At 50.0% G+C, this 15646-nt stretch overlaps 1 protein-coding gene across 1 annotated transcript in view; it reads right to left on the bottom strand.

Annotated features, from left to right (window-relative positions):
* GREB1 (growth regulating estrogen receptor binding 1) overlaps window positions 1-15646 on the bottom strand; it is a 132671-nt gene that overhangs the window by 31856 nt on the left and 85169 nt on the right. The window contains 8 exon segments of the mRNA XM_032653546.1: window positions 2728-2864; window positions 4310-4502; window positions 6201-6381; window positions 7097-7294; window positions 7934-8062; window positions 8780-8908; window positions 9996-10346; window positions 13181-13366. Coding sequence (XP_032509437.1) covers window positions 2728-2864; window positions 4310-4502; window positions 6201-6381; window positions 7097-7294; window positions 7934-8062; window positions 8780-8908; window positions 9996-10346; window positions 13181-13366 — 1504 coding nt within the window.

Here is a 15646-nt window from a genome sequence, read left to right as displayed (position 1 = left end):
AGCTGCATCTGGTTCTGTGGTTTATTTATTCAACCTCTCCTTTTATTTCATGAGTCAGTGCATTCCTCTCCCTTTCCTAAAGTAGTTCAAGTTGGGTTTCAGTCACTTGCAAGGAACAGTCCTTATTAATAAACAACCACAAGTAACCATTTATTATCAATTTGTCAGTGTGTACATTCATGTATGAGCTACCTGAAATTGCCTTTCTTCTTCTCTTAGGAACCTTGTTATATGACTATTTTGCTTTTGTGAAAAATAAAAATATAAATAAACTGGATGTGACTGACGGCAGAAAAAAAAACACTAGTAAACTTGAAAACATAACAATAGAAAGGATCTAAAATGAAACAGAGGGAAACAGAAAATCATGACTATAGCATTGGAGAGCTATGGAACAACTTCAAGTAGGCTCATCTATGTACAATTGGATTACTCTAAAAGGGGAAAGGAGAGATGTAGAAAAAAATTTTGGGGGAAATAACAACTAAAATTTTTTCGTATTTGATGAAAATTCAATTAACTCAAGAAACATGAAGAAAACCACACCAAGGCCTATCTTAATCAAATTGCTTAAGATCAGTGATAAATTTAAAACATTTTGAAGAAGCCGGGGTTGGGAGGGAGTGGTGGGGAAGAGAGGTCATTACACAGAGAGAAACAAAGGTGATGATGACAGCAGACTTCCGATTTGAAACAATGTATGTCAGAAGATAGCAGAGCAACATCTTTAATACTTCGAAAGAAAGAAGTCAACCTAAATTTTATACCCAGGGAAAATATCTTTCAAAAATGAGGCAAAATAAAGACTTTTAAAGACACATAAAAGCTGAAAGAATTCATCACCAGCAGACCTTCCCTCCGAGAAATGTTAAAGAAAGTCCTTTGGACAGAAGGAAAATGATGCCAGATAAAAATCTGGATCTACACAAAGGAATGAAGGCACTGGAAGTAATAACTGTGTGCATAAATTAAAAAGGAGGTCTTAAAATATATTCTTATTTAAATATCTTTAAAAGGTGACCGACTGCCTAAAGCAAATGTGATTTATTGGGGAGTTTATAACATACATAAGTGAAATGCATGATAACAAAAGCACAAAGCCTAGGAGGAGAGAAATGGAAACATACTATTCTAAGAATCTTATACAGGAAGTGGCACAGTATCACTTGAAAGTAGACTGTTCAGGCAGGTTCAATGATTTGCCTAGAGTTAAAAGTAATGAAGAGTAGAGCCAGGAGGTATGGTGCCATGATCACTCTGGCCTTCTACCAGTGTGAGGGCTCGCTCCGTACAGTTTAGTAGGTCTACTGTTTTGGACTTAAGTGACCAGGATTTGGTCTGGCTTCACTACAAACCCCCCACATGACTTTGGGCAAGTGACCTAACCCGAGTCTTTGTTTCTTTCTCTGTCAAATGGGGGAATAACAGCGTCTCCTATCTCACTGTGCCATTGTGAGGATTGTATTAGGCAATAAATGGAAAATACTGGCCCGGCGTCTACAGATCACTAAGCACTCAGCACATGCTTCCTGCACGAGGAGAAGCTGGGGAGCCAGGCAGAGAAGCAGAGGCAGGACAAAGGTCAGTTCTCACAGCCTTAGTGTAAAATCTTGGAGGGTGTCTTCCCTCAGCAAGGTTATGAGAGCTCAGCTGACAATCCAAGAGTTGGAGAAGTGGCCTGATTAAACCCATCAGCATCAGAGCTGAAAGGGATTTAGCTCCCCAAAGGGTGCTCTGGGGAACACTAATCCCATGAGACAACGGAGGAGCTGCACGCTCTAGCCGTCTCTTGGAGATTTACAGCACACATGGCACGTTGAAGGCTTTGAGAACTCTCACTGCGAGAAGAATCCTTTGTTAAATGTAAGGTTTATGAAACACACATGACCATGGAACCCCTCGTGACATAACACCTATTAGGATCCAGCAGTATAGCTTGGAACACAGCTTGGGAAGTACATGTCTAATTCGATCCCTTTGTCAGCAAGCGAGACAAGTGAGGTGCCGAGAGGGGAGACAGCAGAGCTCAGTCCAACACCCACAACTGGCGGCAGAGCCATTCATTTTGTTTTGTATTAGACAGTCTGTAAAACTTGGCCTGGCTTTTCCACGTATAAACTGCGTGGATGTCGGCACTTAACCCCCCTGAGCCTCAGTTCCCTCATCTGTAAGATGGCAGTGCTGATATCCACCTCAGGGGTCTGCTGTGACAGGGTTGAAAAGGTAGCACTGACTCTGGGTTCACACCCAGTTCGGTCACTCGCTAGACGTGTGGCCTGAGAAAGCCATGGGGTCTCCCTGAGTCTCAGTCTATTTGCAAAATGGGAATAATAATAGCAACTGGCTCAGAGAGGTCGGGACTAAATAACATAATCAAAGTAAGAACAGTGACTGGCGAGAAATAAGCACACAGTAGATGATGTGCAAAGGAAATAAAGACAAAGCCAACTGACTGCCACTCTCTCTTCCTTTGCACCTTTTGCTACCTCACCTCCCATTTTCTTGCCCTCCCTTGAGTCTCAGACATGCAATCCCACATTCTAGCATATTTCTGCCCATTCTCACCTCTCAAATTTTCTGGAACAACATCACCGGCCCAAAATGCAAGATGAGAAATAAACCAGGATCCCTTTAACGGAGGGACTGAGTCACCCAGGAAGGGAGAGAGGTGGCCCTAAAAATGCTTGACTACGGAGCATTTTTAGTAACTTCAAGAGAGACGGGTACCTTTTTCCCAATGCGGTGACCATGGCCTCAAAGGAGCTGTCGTATCTCAGCAAGGGGAGGCTGTGTCCTGAGAGGGTGGACTCGATGAACTCGGACAGCCCGAAGTACTTCTTATTCTCAGGATACAAGTCCACTCCCTAAAACAGAAACGCATCGGTCACGCAAACACTGCCTTTGTGGGGACTGAAGGGGTCACGTGCTGGGCGCACAGATGACCTGGACAGGCATATTGATCTGAACCGTGCTGACTCTGCAATCCCCTGGATGACGTTTTACAACTGTCTTTCCTCTGCGCCCCAGAGCACAGAGCACTCCACGCGTAAGGGCCGGCGCCTTCCCATCAGTCAAGACTTTTCCATTCAGTTGACCCCAGTGCCTTCGCCAAGAAGAAAATCAGCCCCCTTTTTTTTTTTAAACACACAACTTCCTTTGTTAAAATTGCTTCTTTCCAACAATTTTAGCTGGTTTTAGGAATAGACAAGTCAACTGTTTTGCATTCAGCTGCTATTAAATCAGCAGAAAGAAATGCGTGTATCCAACCAATTTTACCCACACTGATATAAAATTCCTCCCCAACTAGCATCAGAGCTTATCAAACTTCAGAGCACGGCAAAGTTGTGGGAGGATGCTAAAATTACAAAGGCATGAACTTCATCCTCAAGTAGCACGGTGGTTAAACATGAGGGCCGTGGATTTCGCTGGACTGGGTCACATCCCGGCTCCAGAACCTTCTAGCCGCATGGCTTTAGGCAAGTGGCTTAACCCCTCCCCTCTGTCTCATTTTCCCCATTTGTAAATCAGAAACCATCCTAGCACCTGTGTCTTATCTGAGTCCACATGATAAAGCACTTAGAACAGTGCCTGCCTGGCTCACGGTAAGCGCTACATAAAAACAAATGCCGTTGCTACTCTGATTCTGAATCGGCGGGAAGGAACCCAAGCATTAGCACCTTTAGAAGTTCCCTGGATGCTTCCAAGACACTCCGAAAAAGTCCGCAACTTGATGTCTACTTATTGCTGTGTAGTTAGGTGGAATCCAACCACCAGATTTCTCAAATTACCAGAATGACTGCTGTCTTCTATTTTGATGAGAAAATGGCAGGTGATAAGCTGAAATAAAGCTCACCAGGGTTTGTGGATGTGCGTTCATTTTGAGGAAGGAGATTTTGAACCTCGCTGCTGAAGGATGCAGGGGTAGGAAAGATAGGAGCATTTCCAGGGCTTCTAGACAAACTTAGAGTCACCCCACGTGGAGTCCAAATCCCCACAGCCCTAGAGGGCTGTACGTCCAACACCAGGAGAGCAGGCGTTCAGAACGCTGCTCAGAGAGCTTCAGTCGCCAGAGAAACAGTAAACCAACTGCGCTGCATTACATGCTCTAAGACAGGGAGCCGACAAATGCACACAGGAAGGTTTCTAAAGACCAAGAAGGGTTTAAATCTAACCCCGGGTAGAATCAAAGGTCCAAGGAGCTGGAACCCACGGAGCCTCAACTGGGCTGGTCAGTCAAGCCTTTAGTGAACAGGATCTCTTCCAGCGCAAGGTCATTGCTACAGTGGGTCCAGCAGCCTGGGACACTCACATTACTGTAGGAGGCCGGCCAGTGTATCTCGTTGTAAGGACTGATGAGGGTGTGCTGCGTCTGCAGTGCATACGGGAAGGAGGTCACGTGGAGCACCACGATGTTGGGGGCCTCCTTCACCTCCTTGCAGTTGAGCAATCTGTCCACCAACCCCACGGACGGGTCACTCTGGGAGTAGAGGTCATGAACAGTGCTACTGAGAGAGCAAAAGAGGGAGAAGAAATGATAAGTGCAATGGCAAGCACTGTCCTGTCATCTGACGACAATCAAGCAGTTGCATCGATTGACAGTGAGCCTCCCAACGCCGGCAACAATCGAAGCTTAGGGCTCTGCCCATGACCAGCAAAATGAAATTTTCAATATGACTGCACTTCAGGTACCCGTCAGGGACTCCCCTGAATACTCATGACTTATTAAAAGCTTGGCTGGGGGAACAGTGTCTGTAGAGGATTGCTTGCAAGATACACAATCCACCCGCTTCTCTAGCACAGGAATGCTCACCCAGGAGCTGTCAATGAGTCTCGCCTTTTCTCCCTCGGCCCCATCTGATTGTACACCTGCCTGCTTAAATCCTTTTCTCCAACAGTCCTATTGATCTTTCTTTTTTTTAAAAATAAATTTATTTATTTTATCTATTTATTTTTGGCTGCATTGGGTCTTCGTTGCTGCGCGCGGTCTTTCTCTAGTTGCGGGGAGCGGGGGCTACTCTTCGCTGCGGTGTGCGGGCTTCTGACTGTGGTGGCTTCTCTTGTTGCAGGGCATGGGCTCCAGGAGCACAGGCTCGGTAGCCGTGGCGCACGGGCCTAGTTGCTCCGCGGCACGTGGGATCCTGCTGGACCAGGGCTCGAACCCGTGTCCCCTGCATTGGCAGGTGGACTCTCAACCACTGCGCCACCAGGGAAGCCCTCCTACTGATCTTGAAATGACCCAAAGAGGACATAACATGGTAAACTCTGTACTAAATTTTAAAGTATAGGGTCAGGAATGGGAAGCATTTTGGACACGGGGCCGAGGAGATAAGTGCGTCTCAGCCTTTCTCAGTGGGTCAGTGGTCTCAGCACTCTTGTCTGTAAATCTAGGGGGACAGGAAAAAATCAGTGCTTCTCCTTTCAGGTGGCAGGTAGCCACTCTGAGAAACCTACCCACCAAATGAATATGTACAATTTAGCTTTTTATATACTTCAGAATGTTCAAACTCCCCCGCGCCCGTGCATGGACGCGAGAATGTAAACCCTTTAACTGGGCGAACTTTAAGGCTCCGGCCAGCCCTGAGCTTCAGGCCCTGCGCTAAATCAAAGCCTTCCTCCGATACCCGACCCACAATCTTCTTTCCCCCCTCGTCCATGTCAGCGGCAGTGTCTAAACACACAACCCCAAGGCCAGTCTCATGGACATGACCAATCCTGGTAAACACCCAGGAATCCTGCCAGACTCCAGGCTTGACACCAGGTGAAATTCATCTCGATTTATGTTCATTTGAATTGAGAAAGTAAAATCTCCCCTGGGAAGGGCACCAGCTGTGACCCATGGTATGCAGAGCCAATGGGGCTCCATCAGGAAGGGGCCTGGGCAGAGCTACTCCCATCAGGATCCCTTCCCGGCACCTGGTGCTCTGCCACTGATACCCTCCCTCCCCCACCCCCGCCTGCGATATTGAGCGAGGTGCTTCCCTTCTCTAGCTGCCATAATGGTACCTTTCAGAGGCTGCACTAGATGATCCCTCAGGTAACTTCCGGCCCTAAGGTCTGAAATACACCCACGGCATCTGCCTACAGATGCCAAGCCCCCAACACCATTCATCTTTTTAACACTTATACCCACGGTATTATCCGTACATATTCATTCAAAGAAGGGAAATGCCAGCCCTGCCATGTGCCAAAGCCAGTCTAACCTCACGAGATCCCAGTGGGCATGGTCGTGGATGAGGACGAAGAGTGTGTGTGGGTTCTGAAAAGAGTTTTGCAGAAAGGACTGGAACTTGGTCTGCGCCTCGGCATCTAGCTTCAAAACGTACTGCTCGACCCTCTGCTTGGTCATGTGCTCCTTCTCCAAGCCAAGCTCCAGCAAAACCCCTGCAACACAGTGAAAATACATCAGTAACTCCAAACATGGTCATGAGTTTTTCAGTCAGCAGCAGACACTTGAGGCGCATCTCCCACATGGCAGCTCCTTGCTGGGACTGGAGGCTACAGGGATGCAGGCGGTACGTGTGAGTCAGGGAGGCCGATTCCCGTGCAAACGACTGTCGTGTCACTGCCTGCAGGAGCAGGGCCTGGAGGTGGGCCTGCTCCCCAGCGTGCTATGTACACAGCCCACCCAGGGGCACAGCAAAGCTGCCTTCGTGAAGCAGCTGATCCCAGCATGGGTGACTGAAAGAAAGGGAAAGGGCCCCTCTCACCCACCCAAATCATCTCCAGCCTGAACGCCACCAGGCCGTAGGTTAGAGCACTCAGAGTGAACCCTCCGAGTGAAGACATTGACTCTCTGTGTGGTTCATGTTTAACCCCCTTGAAAGCACAGGGAAAAGTTGAAGCCAGATATCGGGACATACTTCACTGACTTGAGTGGGACAGAGGGAACACTCAAGTCACGTTCTACCTTTAACAGATTATAAAATAGCGGACAAGTCGCTTCCTCTGGGCATCAGTTTCATGAGCTATGAAACCGGGGTGTTGATACGGCACCCTCTACTTTAGAAGTAAAGATGGTGTTAGAATCCAAAGCTGAATGCAAACAGATCAAAGCCTCTCCACACAGACTTCACGCTTGCCCCTGAAAGGCCCGTACCTGAATGCCAGACGTGGAGCAGGGTCTGCTGGTAGGTCACCTCTGAGGGTGGAATACAAATCAGAAAGTCCACCTTCTCAAAGGACCCTAAGTCCAGATGTTGGGTGCTGGAATCTGCGATTGAACACACGTGGGAGAGGAGCTTCTGGGCCACGGCCAGCTGGAAGGGCCGGATGCAGTGAGGCTCCAGACGGTAACCTGGAACCAGAGCCCTCATCAAGGTGAGGTGCACGCCAGCAGATGGCTACAGCCCTGGACCTCGGCTAGGGAATCAAGCAGGGGGCCCCCGTCTAGCACACAAAGTGATGAGGGAATGGGGAAAACACCAATACTCATTGAGCGCCTGCTCCGGGCTACCCGCCGTGATGGTCATTTCACACCCTTTTCCTAACTGAAAAATAAAAGGATGAACAGCACTCGGGGGGCACAGAGGCTGTGACCTACTCCACCTGGAGGGGACAAGGACGGCATCCCAGGGAAGCTGACGCTGAGATTAGATTTTGGAAGAGGTTACAGGTTCTCTGGAAGAGGAGGAGACCATCACAGCCCTTCAGGAACTTAGAAGGAATAAAGCATTTCAACAGTGCATCGATAAACTGGAAATCAACAGAGAAATGTGCCATCTCAGGAAAACCGTACAGATGTACATTTCCGGGTAAAATGAGACTGTTATCATCAAAGACTAAAACTAAAATTAGATATTAGGTCTACTCGATTCTAAGGAGATGCCCTGCCCGCTGGAGGTGCCTCTAGCTCTGCTTCCTTGCAGCCCCTGGGGGCCCTGGAAGCTGCCTCACCAGCCCAGAGCTTGGCCACCAGTGCCCCGGCATCACTCACTTGTGCATAGCCGTGTCCCGCCGACATCTAGAGATGCTGATTTGGTGACGGAGGAGGCAGTAAGTGAGGAAGAAATCTGGCCTTGATTTTCCTGATGGAATTTGTCCAGCAAAATATCAATGTCGCCCTCTGCCCAAAACAGACAGAATAACAGAAATGGGTTTTCTGTCTCAGTGAAACTCGGCAAAAGCATCTATGGAACACCCGCTATGTGTCAGGCACTGTCCTGGGCCTGGGGCACCAGAGATAGGGTGTCCCATCCTGGCAAGGAGCCCACAGCCCAGGAAGGCAGATGTATGTGCTAAAGAAAATTACATTATGACCCAGAAGGTGCCAGGACAGAAAGAAAGAAGAGCAAGGTGCCAAAGGTCAGGAGGTAGGGGTCTGAGCACATCTTGGAGAAGGAGGGGCCAGCAAGAGTTTCTGGGAGGAAATGGGGTGAGTCTTGTAGGGTGAGTGGCCAGGAAAAGAAGGGAGACGGGCACTCAAGGCATAGGAGACACAGAATGAGGCACAGAGAATACACTTCTCCAGTGAGAAGCTTTAAACAACACAGAGGGGGAGGCAGGAGGGTGATGGACAGAGCCGGAGAGGTACGGAGAACCAGGCACAAGGCCCTTGTGTGCCCCCAAAGGACAGAAACCACAAAGCCGCCACCTAGAGAACCCACAGCCAGAGCAGGGAACAGCCAGCCAGAAACCCCACAGATGGAAGGGCCGCCCACACATGTAAATCCGGGCCAGCCTCAGCAGGTCACGGGGATGGGCTCCATCCCCTGAGACGACCTTGCCCTTTGTGTCTTTCTCAGCAATTTATGAATTTGCACCTGTCTCACTACAAGCCTACCTGGACAGAGGGTGCTAAAAAAGGCTCCCAGAGAGTCCACTTTCCCTGTAACCAGCTCAGAATTGACTTCTTTCTGGTACTCGGCAGGGGTGAGAAGGCTCTCAGAAAGAATCCGGGCTTGGTATTTTCCTGGAAAACAAACAACAATTTGGACTGGGCCCTCTGCTTAGAATTAGCACGTGAGCTCCTCGATGGCAGGGTCTGTGCCTGAATCTCTTTCTCCCTCCATCCCGCAAGCCCAGCACCACGCCTGGCTAAGAGCAGGGCTTCCTGCTGGTGAAATAAAGGGTACACACCCCCGGCCCAGTTTAGTAGTTGGGATAATAAGAGGGAAATCCCCGAGTATGGGCTTTGGAACCTGACTCTCTCCCCACTTAACTAGCTGTGTAACCTAGGCTGACCCAGCTTCCTCATCCGGAATTCGTGGCTAAAAGTACCATCTACTTCACAGGACTGTTGTGAGGATAAAACAAGACAATGTTTATAAAATATTCAGCCCAGTGACTGACACAGCAGGGGCTCGAGGTTTATTACTAAAGATATTACTGAAATCAATGTAAAGAATTTATTAAAAACACAGGTGTTTAAGATGAAGGAATGCCAAGAGATCACTGGGACGCTGCAGAGTCACTGCAATCCTCCACCCCTCCCCCCTCCCCCCGGGACATTCTGCGCTGTTTGGTGTCTGTCTCCCCACCAGAACACACGCTCCAGGAAAGCAGGGACATCACTCCCGTGTCCCCAGCCCCCAGAACAGTGGCTGCACATAGTACGGCTTCAATACATGTTTTTATAATTAATTAGCTAATTGGCTCATTAACCCACACAAACACAAGAAGGCCATTTTTTCTTTTTCATCTCCATTAGGTAGTTGAAGAAGCTGAGGGCCAGTTGAAGAAGCTGAGGGCCATTAAACCACAGACCAGCAGGTGCACGGGGGACCCAGGTTTTCCCTGCATCTAACCAGATCCAAACCTGCCCCCAGTCTCTCTAGAGAAACGGGAACGGCTCACCTTCTACGCCAGGAGGAATGGAATTTTTCCCAAAGCACACTATTCAGGGCACGCCAGGGGCTACTGTGCGCTAACGGCTGTTACTAACCAGCACAGCTGCAAACCCGGGGCCACGAGAGGCAAAAGGGGGCGACGGCAAAGGAGGGCTTCTGGGCATCACCAGACTGATCTCCCGGCAGCCCAGCGGCGGGGCCCGGCCTCACCGGTGACAGCGATGCAGGAGTCGATGGCGGCACTCCGGCAGGCGCAGATGATCACCACGTAGTTGGTCTTGGCCAGCTTGCCCTCGATGAGTAGGCGGAACATCTCAGAGAGGCCCTCGGCCAGGGAGTAGGTGCACTCGATGATGTGCACGCTGTCGTTGCAGGAGCTGGCGGCCAGGCCGGCCAGCCAGGGCAGCTGTGCCGAGGTGACGGGCGCCACAGCCCCAGGCGCCGGCGGGACGGGCTGCGGTGGCGCCTGCTGGTACTGTCGGATCTCCGTCAGGTGCGACTCCCGCCAGGAGCGCAGGAAGATCTGCTCCAGGTCCTCCATCAGGGGCACCTGGTCCGCCGCTGGCAACGACAAGGCGGGCAGAAGGGGCTTCAGCACCTGCCCCATGCGGCAACTTCACGCCAATATAACCGGGCCGTGCTGGGGAAATGCGTGTAAACGAACTCTCAAATAACACAACCTAAATGATTAACGTTAAATGGTATGTGAGACAGCTGGGAAATAGAGGGAGGTGATAAAAGCAGTCCTCATCTCACCAACCTAACAGAAGCACTACTATTTTTGTGTGTTTCTCCATTTTTTATTTTTATTTTTTTTTGCAGTACGCAGGCCTCTCACTGTTGTGGCCTCTCCCGTTGCGGAGCACAGGCTCTGGACGCACAGGCTCAGCGGCCATGGCTCACAGGCCCAGCCGCTCCGCGGCATGTGGGATCTTCCCGGACTGGGGCACGAACCCGCGTCCCCTGCATCGGCAGGCGGACTCTCAACCACTGCGCCACCAGGGAAGCCCCTCTCCGTCTTTTTTTTTTTCCACGTGCAGGTTTTACATCGTTATAATGACTGCGGGCCTATGACTTCAAGGCGTGTCTGCTTCCCTTACCATCAGGGCACAATCATGCTTGCATGGCGTTTACGGCCTTCATAAACAGCACTGCTAACAGGCACTGTTAACATGGAGGCACCATCACGGACTGAGCAATGCTGATCTACTGTTGACCCCTGTACTGCTTCCAAACAAGCACATTTATAAACACTTCTGCAACACACAGCTTTACGTATAGGACATTCCTTAGCCTAAATGCTCTAAATGGGGCTTACAGAGCCAACTAATACATATCATCAGACTGTCTCCAGATGGTTTAAATGTCTCAACGTACCATGATACTAATGACACACGATAACCCTGGTTCTACTGCACCCTTAGCTCCACTGGATAGCATCATTTGGGTTGTCATCATCAGTTTAGTTGAGAAAAGCATCACTTGTTTATGTGCTAACTTTGCATCTCTTTGATGACTAGTGAGATTGAGTACCTTCAATGTTTTCTTCCCTACGGGTATTTTCTGGTTGATGTGTCAACATTTCATATTTGGGTGAGCTGGAGAAAAGAGCACCACGCTTCGATTTAAAAGACATGTCCCCATCCAGCTCCACCCGGCACCAGCTGTGCAGTCTTGAGCTGTCCTAGCTTGAGTAAGAGTGGTACCCTGGGCACGGGAGGTGTTGACGGAGAAGGTGGGCGAGGTTGGATTCAGGATGAAGCCGGGCTTACTGACGGATTGGATGTGGATTGTAAGAGTGAGAAAGAGAAACACATGCACATCCTCCCAGATTCCGGACAGTCCTAAGCAGCCCCGTCGAGGGTTCCTCCCTACCTGCTCCATCTCCATCTCCTTCAGGTCCCTGAATACGGAGTGTCCCAGGGCTCAAACCCTGGCACTTCCCTCCATCCACCACTCCTCCCAGTCTCTCATCCAGCCTCACAGCTTTAATATAGATCGTCACTGAGCCGGTGTTTCCTAAATGTATACCTATAGCTGCAACGTCTCCCTGGGGCTCAAGACCTGCACATCCAAATCCTTGACTCGGCCCACCTGGCTGTCCCATCAGCAGCTCAAACTTGAAATTGCCGAGTCGGGACTTTCGCTCATCCTCCAGCGCCATGGCTCACCTGGCTGCTCAGGCCAAAATGCAAGTGCCGTCTTTCCCTCACGTCCCTCAGACAGACAGCCCACCATCCTGACCTTCAGAATCTCTCCCCTGTGGCTGTTAGTGGTCCAAGCCACCACCTGCCTTCACTGGGACGACTGCACCATCTGGCCACATATGGCAGCCCATGTGGTCTTCTTGAAATGAAAGTCAGATCATATCTGTCCCCTGTCCAAACCATTGCAGTGGTGCTATGGACTGAATTGTGTCCCCCTCAAATTCGAATGTTGAAGTATTAACCCCCAATATGACTTATTTAGCGATAGGGCCTTTAAAGAAGCAGCTAAGTGAGGTCAGAAGGGTGGGGCCCTAAGCCAGTAGGACTGGTGGCACTCTAAGAAGAGGAAGCGACACCAGAGCTCACTCTCTGTCCCCACACACATGCACAGGGGAGGATACAGTGAGAAGGCAGCCGTCTGCAAGCCAGGAAGAGAGGCCTCACCAGAACCCAACCTTGCTGCCACCCTCATCTTGGATTTCCAGCCTCCAGAACTGTGAGAAGATAAATTTTTGAGGTTTAAGCACGCAGTCTGTAGTATTTTGTTATGGCAGCCTGAGCCGACAATTACAAATTGTTTCTGAATGTGTCTAAAATACGAACCCCTGGCCTTAGCCTGAGGCCCTACCCTCTCTCTGATAGCACCTTCACTGCCATGCTCTCACTCTGCAGCCGCCCGGGCTCCCACTGACCTGGGGCTCCATGCTCCAGCCCCTCCTGCCGCCCACCCATCCTCCCCACTCTGCCTCCCTCGGATCGTCATAAGGCTGGATCCTTCTCATCACTCGGGTCTCGACCCAAACGCCATCTCCTCACAGAGGCCTTTTCTGACAACTTGAAACAACCCCACAATCACATACCCCACCTCCCTCTGCTTATTTTCCACTTGTTTACTGTTTCTCTCTCTCTCACTAGCATACAGTATCCTTGAGGGCAAAGCCATTGTTTTCTTCCTGCTGTATCTCTGCGCCTAGAAGGGCAGGGAAATCATTTTTGAATTCTCACTGTAGATTTTGACCTACTTTAAGGCCTTCCCAGCCCCTCGGGGTGGAGACCACTGCAGTGACCTGACAGCAGATGCGGTCTTCACAAGGGTTCCAAGAGAGGGTCAGCGATCAAGGCTTGTGCGGTTCCCGCCTTTAGCGATTATTCCACCAGTGGTTCCCACGAAATGGGAGGGAGACTCACCCAGCTGGACGAGATAGTAGACGGTCAGCAGGAGCTGCATCTCCTCTGAGATGGGCTGTATCGTGGAGGCCCCATACTGTCCATACACTCTGGAGATGGACTGGGAGTTCCGGTAGCACGTGTACAGGAGAGGGCTCACGATGACATCATTCAGGTTCCCACAGAGGTAAGGGAAGTGCCCGTGCCCTGGGGGAGGAGAAACAGCACCCGCTTGGCCCCTGGCCTCGGGCACAAGGCGTGGTCCCCACATGTGGGCGGTCTCTGAATGCGAGGGAGTGAAAACAGGCAGGCCAGTTGCACCTGGGGTAACGCAAGTGCTCCTTTCCAAGGAAAACTTGAACTCCCAGCCCTTGCTGATTTGTGCACCTGCTCTGAGAACAGACAGGGGCTGTAGCATTTGCTTGTTCATTTAGTCCAATCCCCTATTTTACAGCCAAGCAAGCTCAGGCCCAGAGGGAACTGGCAAAGCTGAACAGCCATCGCCTGAGCTGCTCCTTCGGCTCTGACTCTAGAAATTTCACGCGGGCAACGCCTACGAGATCTTTGCCAGGCCTGCGCCAGCCCGAGTCTCCCCAGCTCCCTGTTTTGGATTCTGCCTCCCGGTCTCCCAGAACTCTCTGACAAGCTGAGTTAGGAAAATAAATCACCGTACAGACCAGAGACTCCGAATACTGACAGAACTTGACAAATGCTTTAGCGAACGTTACAAGATTAATTCTGATGGCAACTCTCAGAGGCGGGTCAGCCCAGGCCAGTTCCGAATCGCCTCTGCACCATTTATTAACTATGTGACCCTCCACGAGAAGCTTAACTTCCCTAAGCCTCAGTCTCCACCTTTGTAGAATGGGGTGGAGAAAATCGAGCCCTCGTGTGGTTGCTGAGATGTTCAAATGTGGTTCAGCGTGGGTGTGGCATCTTGTACTCAGAAGGTCTCCACTTATTCACCAAACACACACTTAGTGGACGCCTGCCGTGTGCTATGTACGGGCCTCACACTCGGCTCTGGGGGAAGATCTGGGGACTGGGACACAGTTCATGTCCTCCAGGAAATTGATTCCCAGATCTGAGGGTGCATGAGGGTCCCCTGAAAGGCTTCCTAAAACACAGGCCCCACCACAGAGCTTCTGATTCAGATTCTGGGATGGGCATGGGAATTCACACCTCTACTGAGGTCCCAGGTGACGCTGGCTTTGCTGGTCCAGGAACCACAATTTGGGTAGCATTGTTCACAAACATTATGGTTTATGAAAGGCAACGTAAAGAATTACTATTAAAAGAAGGATGTGAAATTTGTCATGAAAGAGGCACAGAGAAGCTACAACGGGGCCCAGATAAAAGGAATCTGAGGGGCTTCCCTGGTGGCGCAGTGGTTAAGAATCCACCTGCCAATGCAGGGGACATGGGTTCAAGCCCTGGGCCGGGAAGATCCCACATGCTGCAGAGCAACTAAGCCCGTGCGCCACAACTACTGAGCCTGCGCTCTAGAGCCCACGAGCCACAATTACTAAAGCCCGCATGCCACAGCTACTGAAGCCCGCACGCCTAGAGCCCATGCTCTACAACAAGAGAAGCCACCACAATGAGAAGCCCGCGCACCGCAATGAAGAGTAGGCCCCGCTTGCTGCAACTAGCCTCACGCCCAGTTCAAAACCCAGACCTGCACCCTTCTTCCTGAATATCCTGTCCATTTTTTTTTTTAGGATAAAGAAAGGAGTACCCTCTCCTATTTCGTAATTAAGAGTAAGATACCTCCCCACTTTCCTACCACCCTCTCTCCTCTACTCCTACAAACATGATACCAAATATTGTTCACTCTACTCAATACTCTGTAATGACCTACATGAGAAAAGAATCTAATAAAGAGTGGATATATGTATATGTACAACTGATTCACTTTGCTGTACACCTAAAACTAACACAACATTGTAAATCAACTATACTCCTATAAATTTTTTTTAAAGTTTATGCCATCTAATAATAACAGAAAAAATAAAAAAATAAAATAAAAAAATGAAAAAAACCCCACAGTCTGCCCTTATTTAAGAAGGACCTGAATGTGTGAGTGTGTGTGTGTGTGTGTGTGTGAGAGACTCCATGCCAGCCCACGGCACTGGCCAGCACCATCATCAAACAAGCCCTGACGAATCCTCACATTTCAAGGGCTCCCGCTTCCTTAGGAAGGAATTTCCTTAGTTGAGCCACAAATTGACCTCCAACCACGTACATAAGCCCACAAAATAGAGGTCAAATCTTGTCTTGTTTCATGCTTCTGCCTGGTGACCGTGGCTATCTTTGCCCAAAGTCAGATTTCATGGCCCAAAAATACTAGTGGTCACAGGACAACCCGCCAGACCGGGGGCCTGACAAATCGGCAAGGGGCTGATGACCCATCTCTCACCCACGGCGCTCAGCCCTGGGCCTGGTACCATGGCAGGAGCCGAGTGAGGCTGAGAGAGGGACTGATTG

This window comes from Phocoena sinus, chromosome 13, assembly GCF_008692025.1.
Source record: "Phocoena sinus isolate mPhoSin1 chromosome 13, mPhoSin1.pri, whole genome shotgun sequence".
NCBI classification, from domain to species: Eukaryota; Metazoa; Chordata; class Mammalia; order Artiodactyla; family Phocoenidae; genus Phocoena; species Phocoena sinus.
This window is presented reverse-complemented; position numbering and strand designations above follow the sequence as displayed.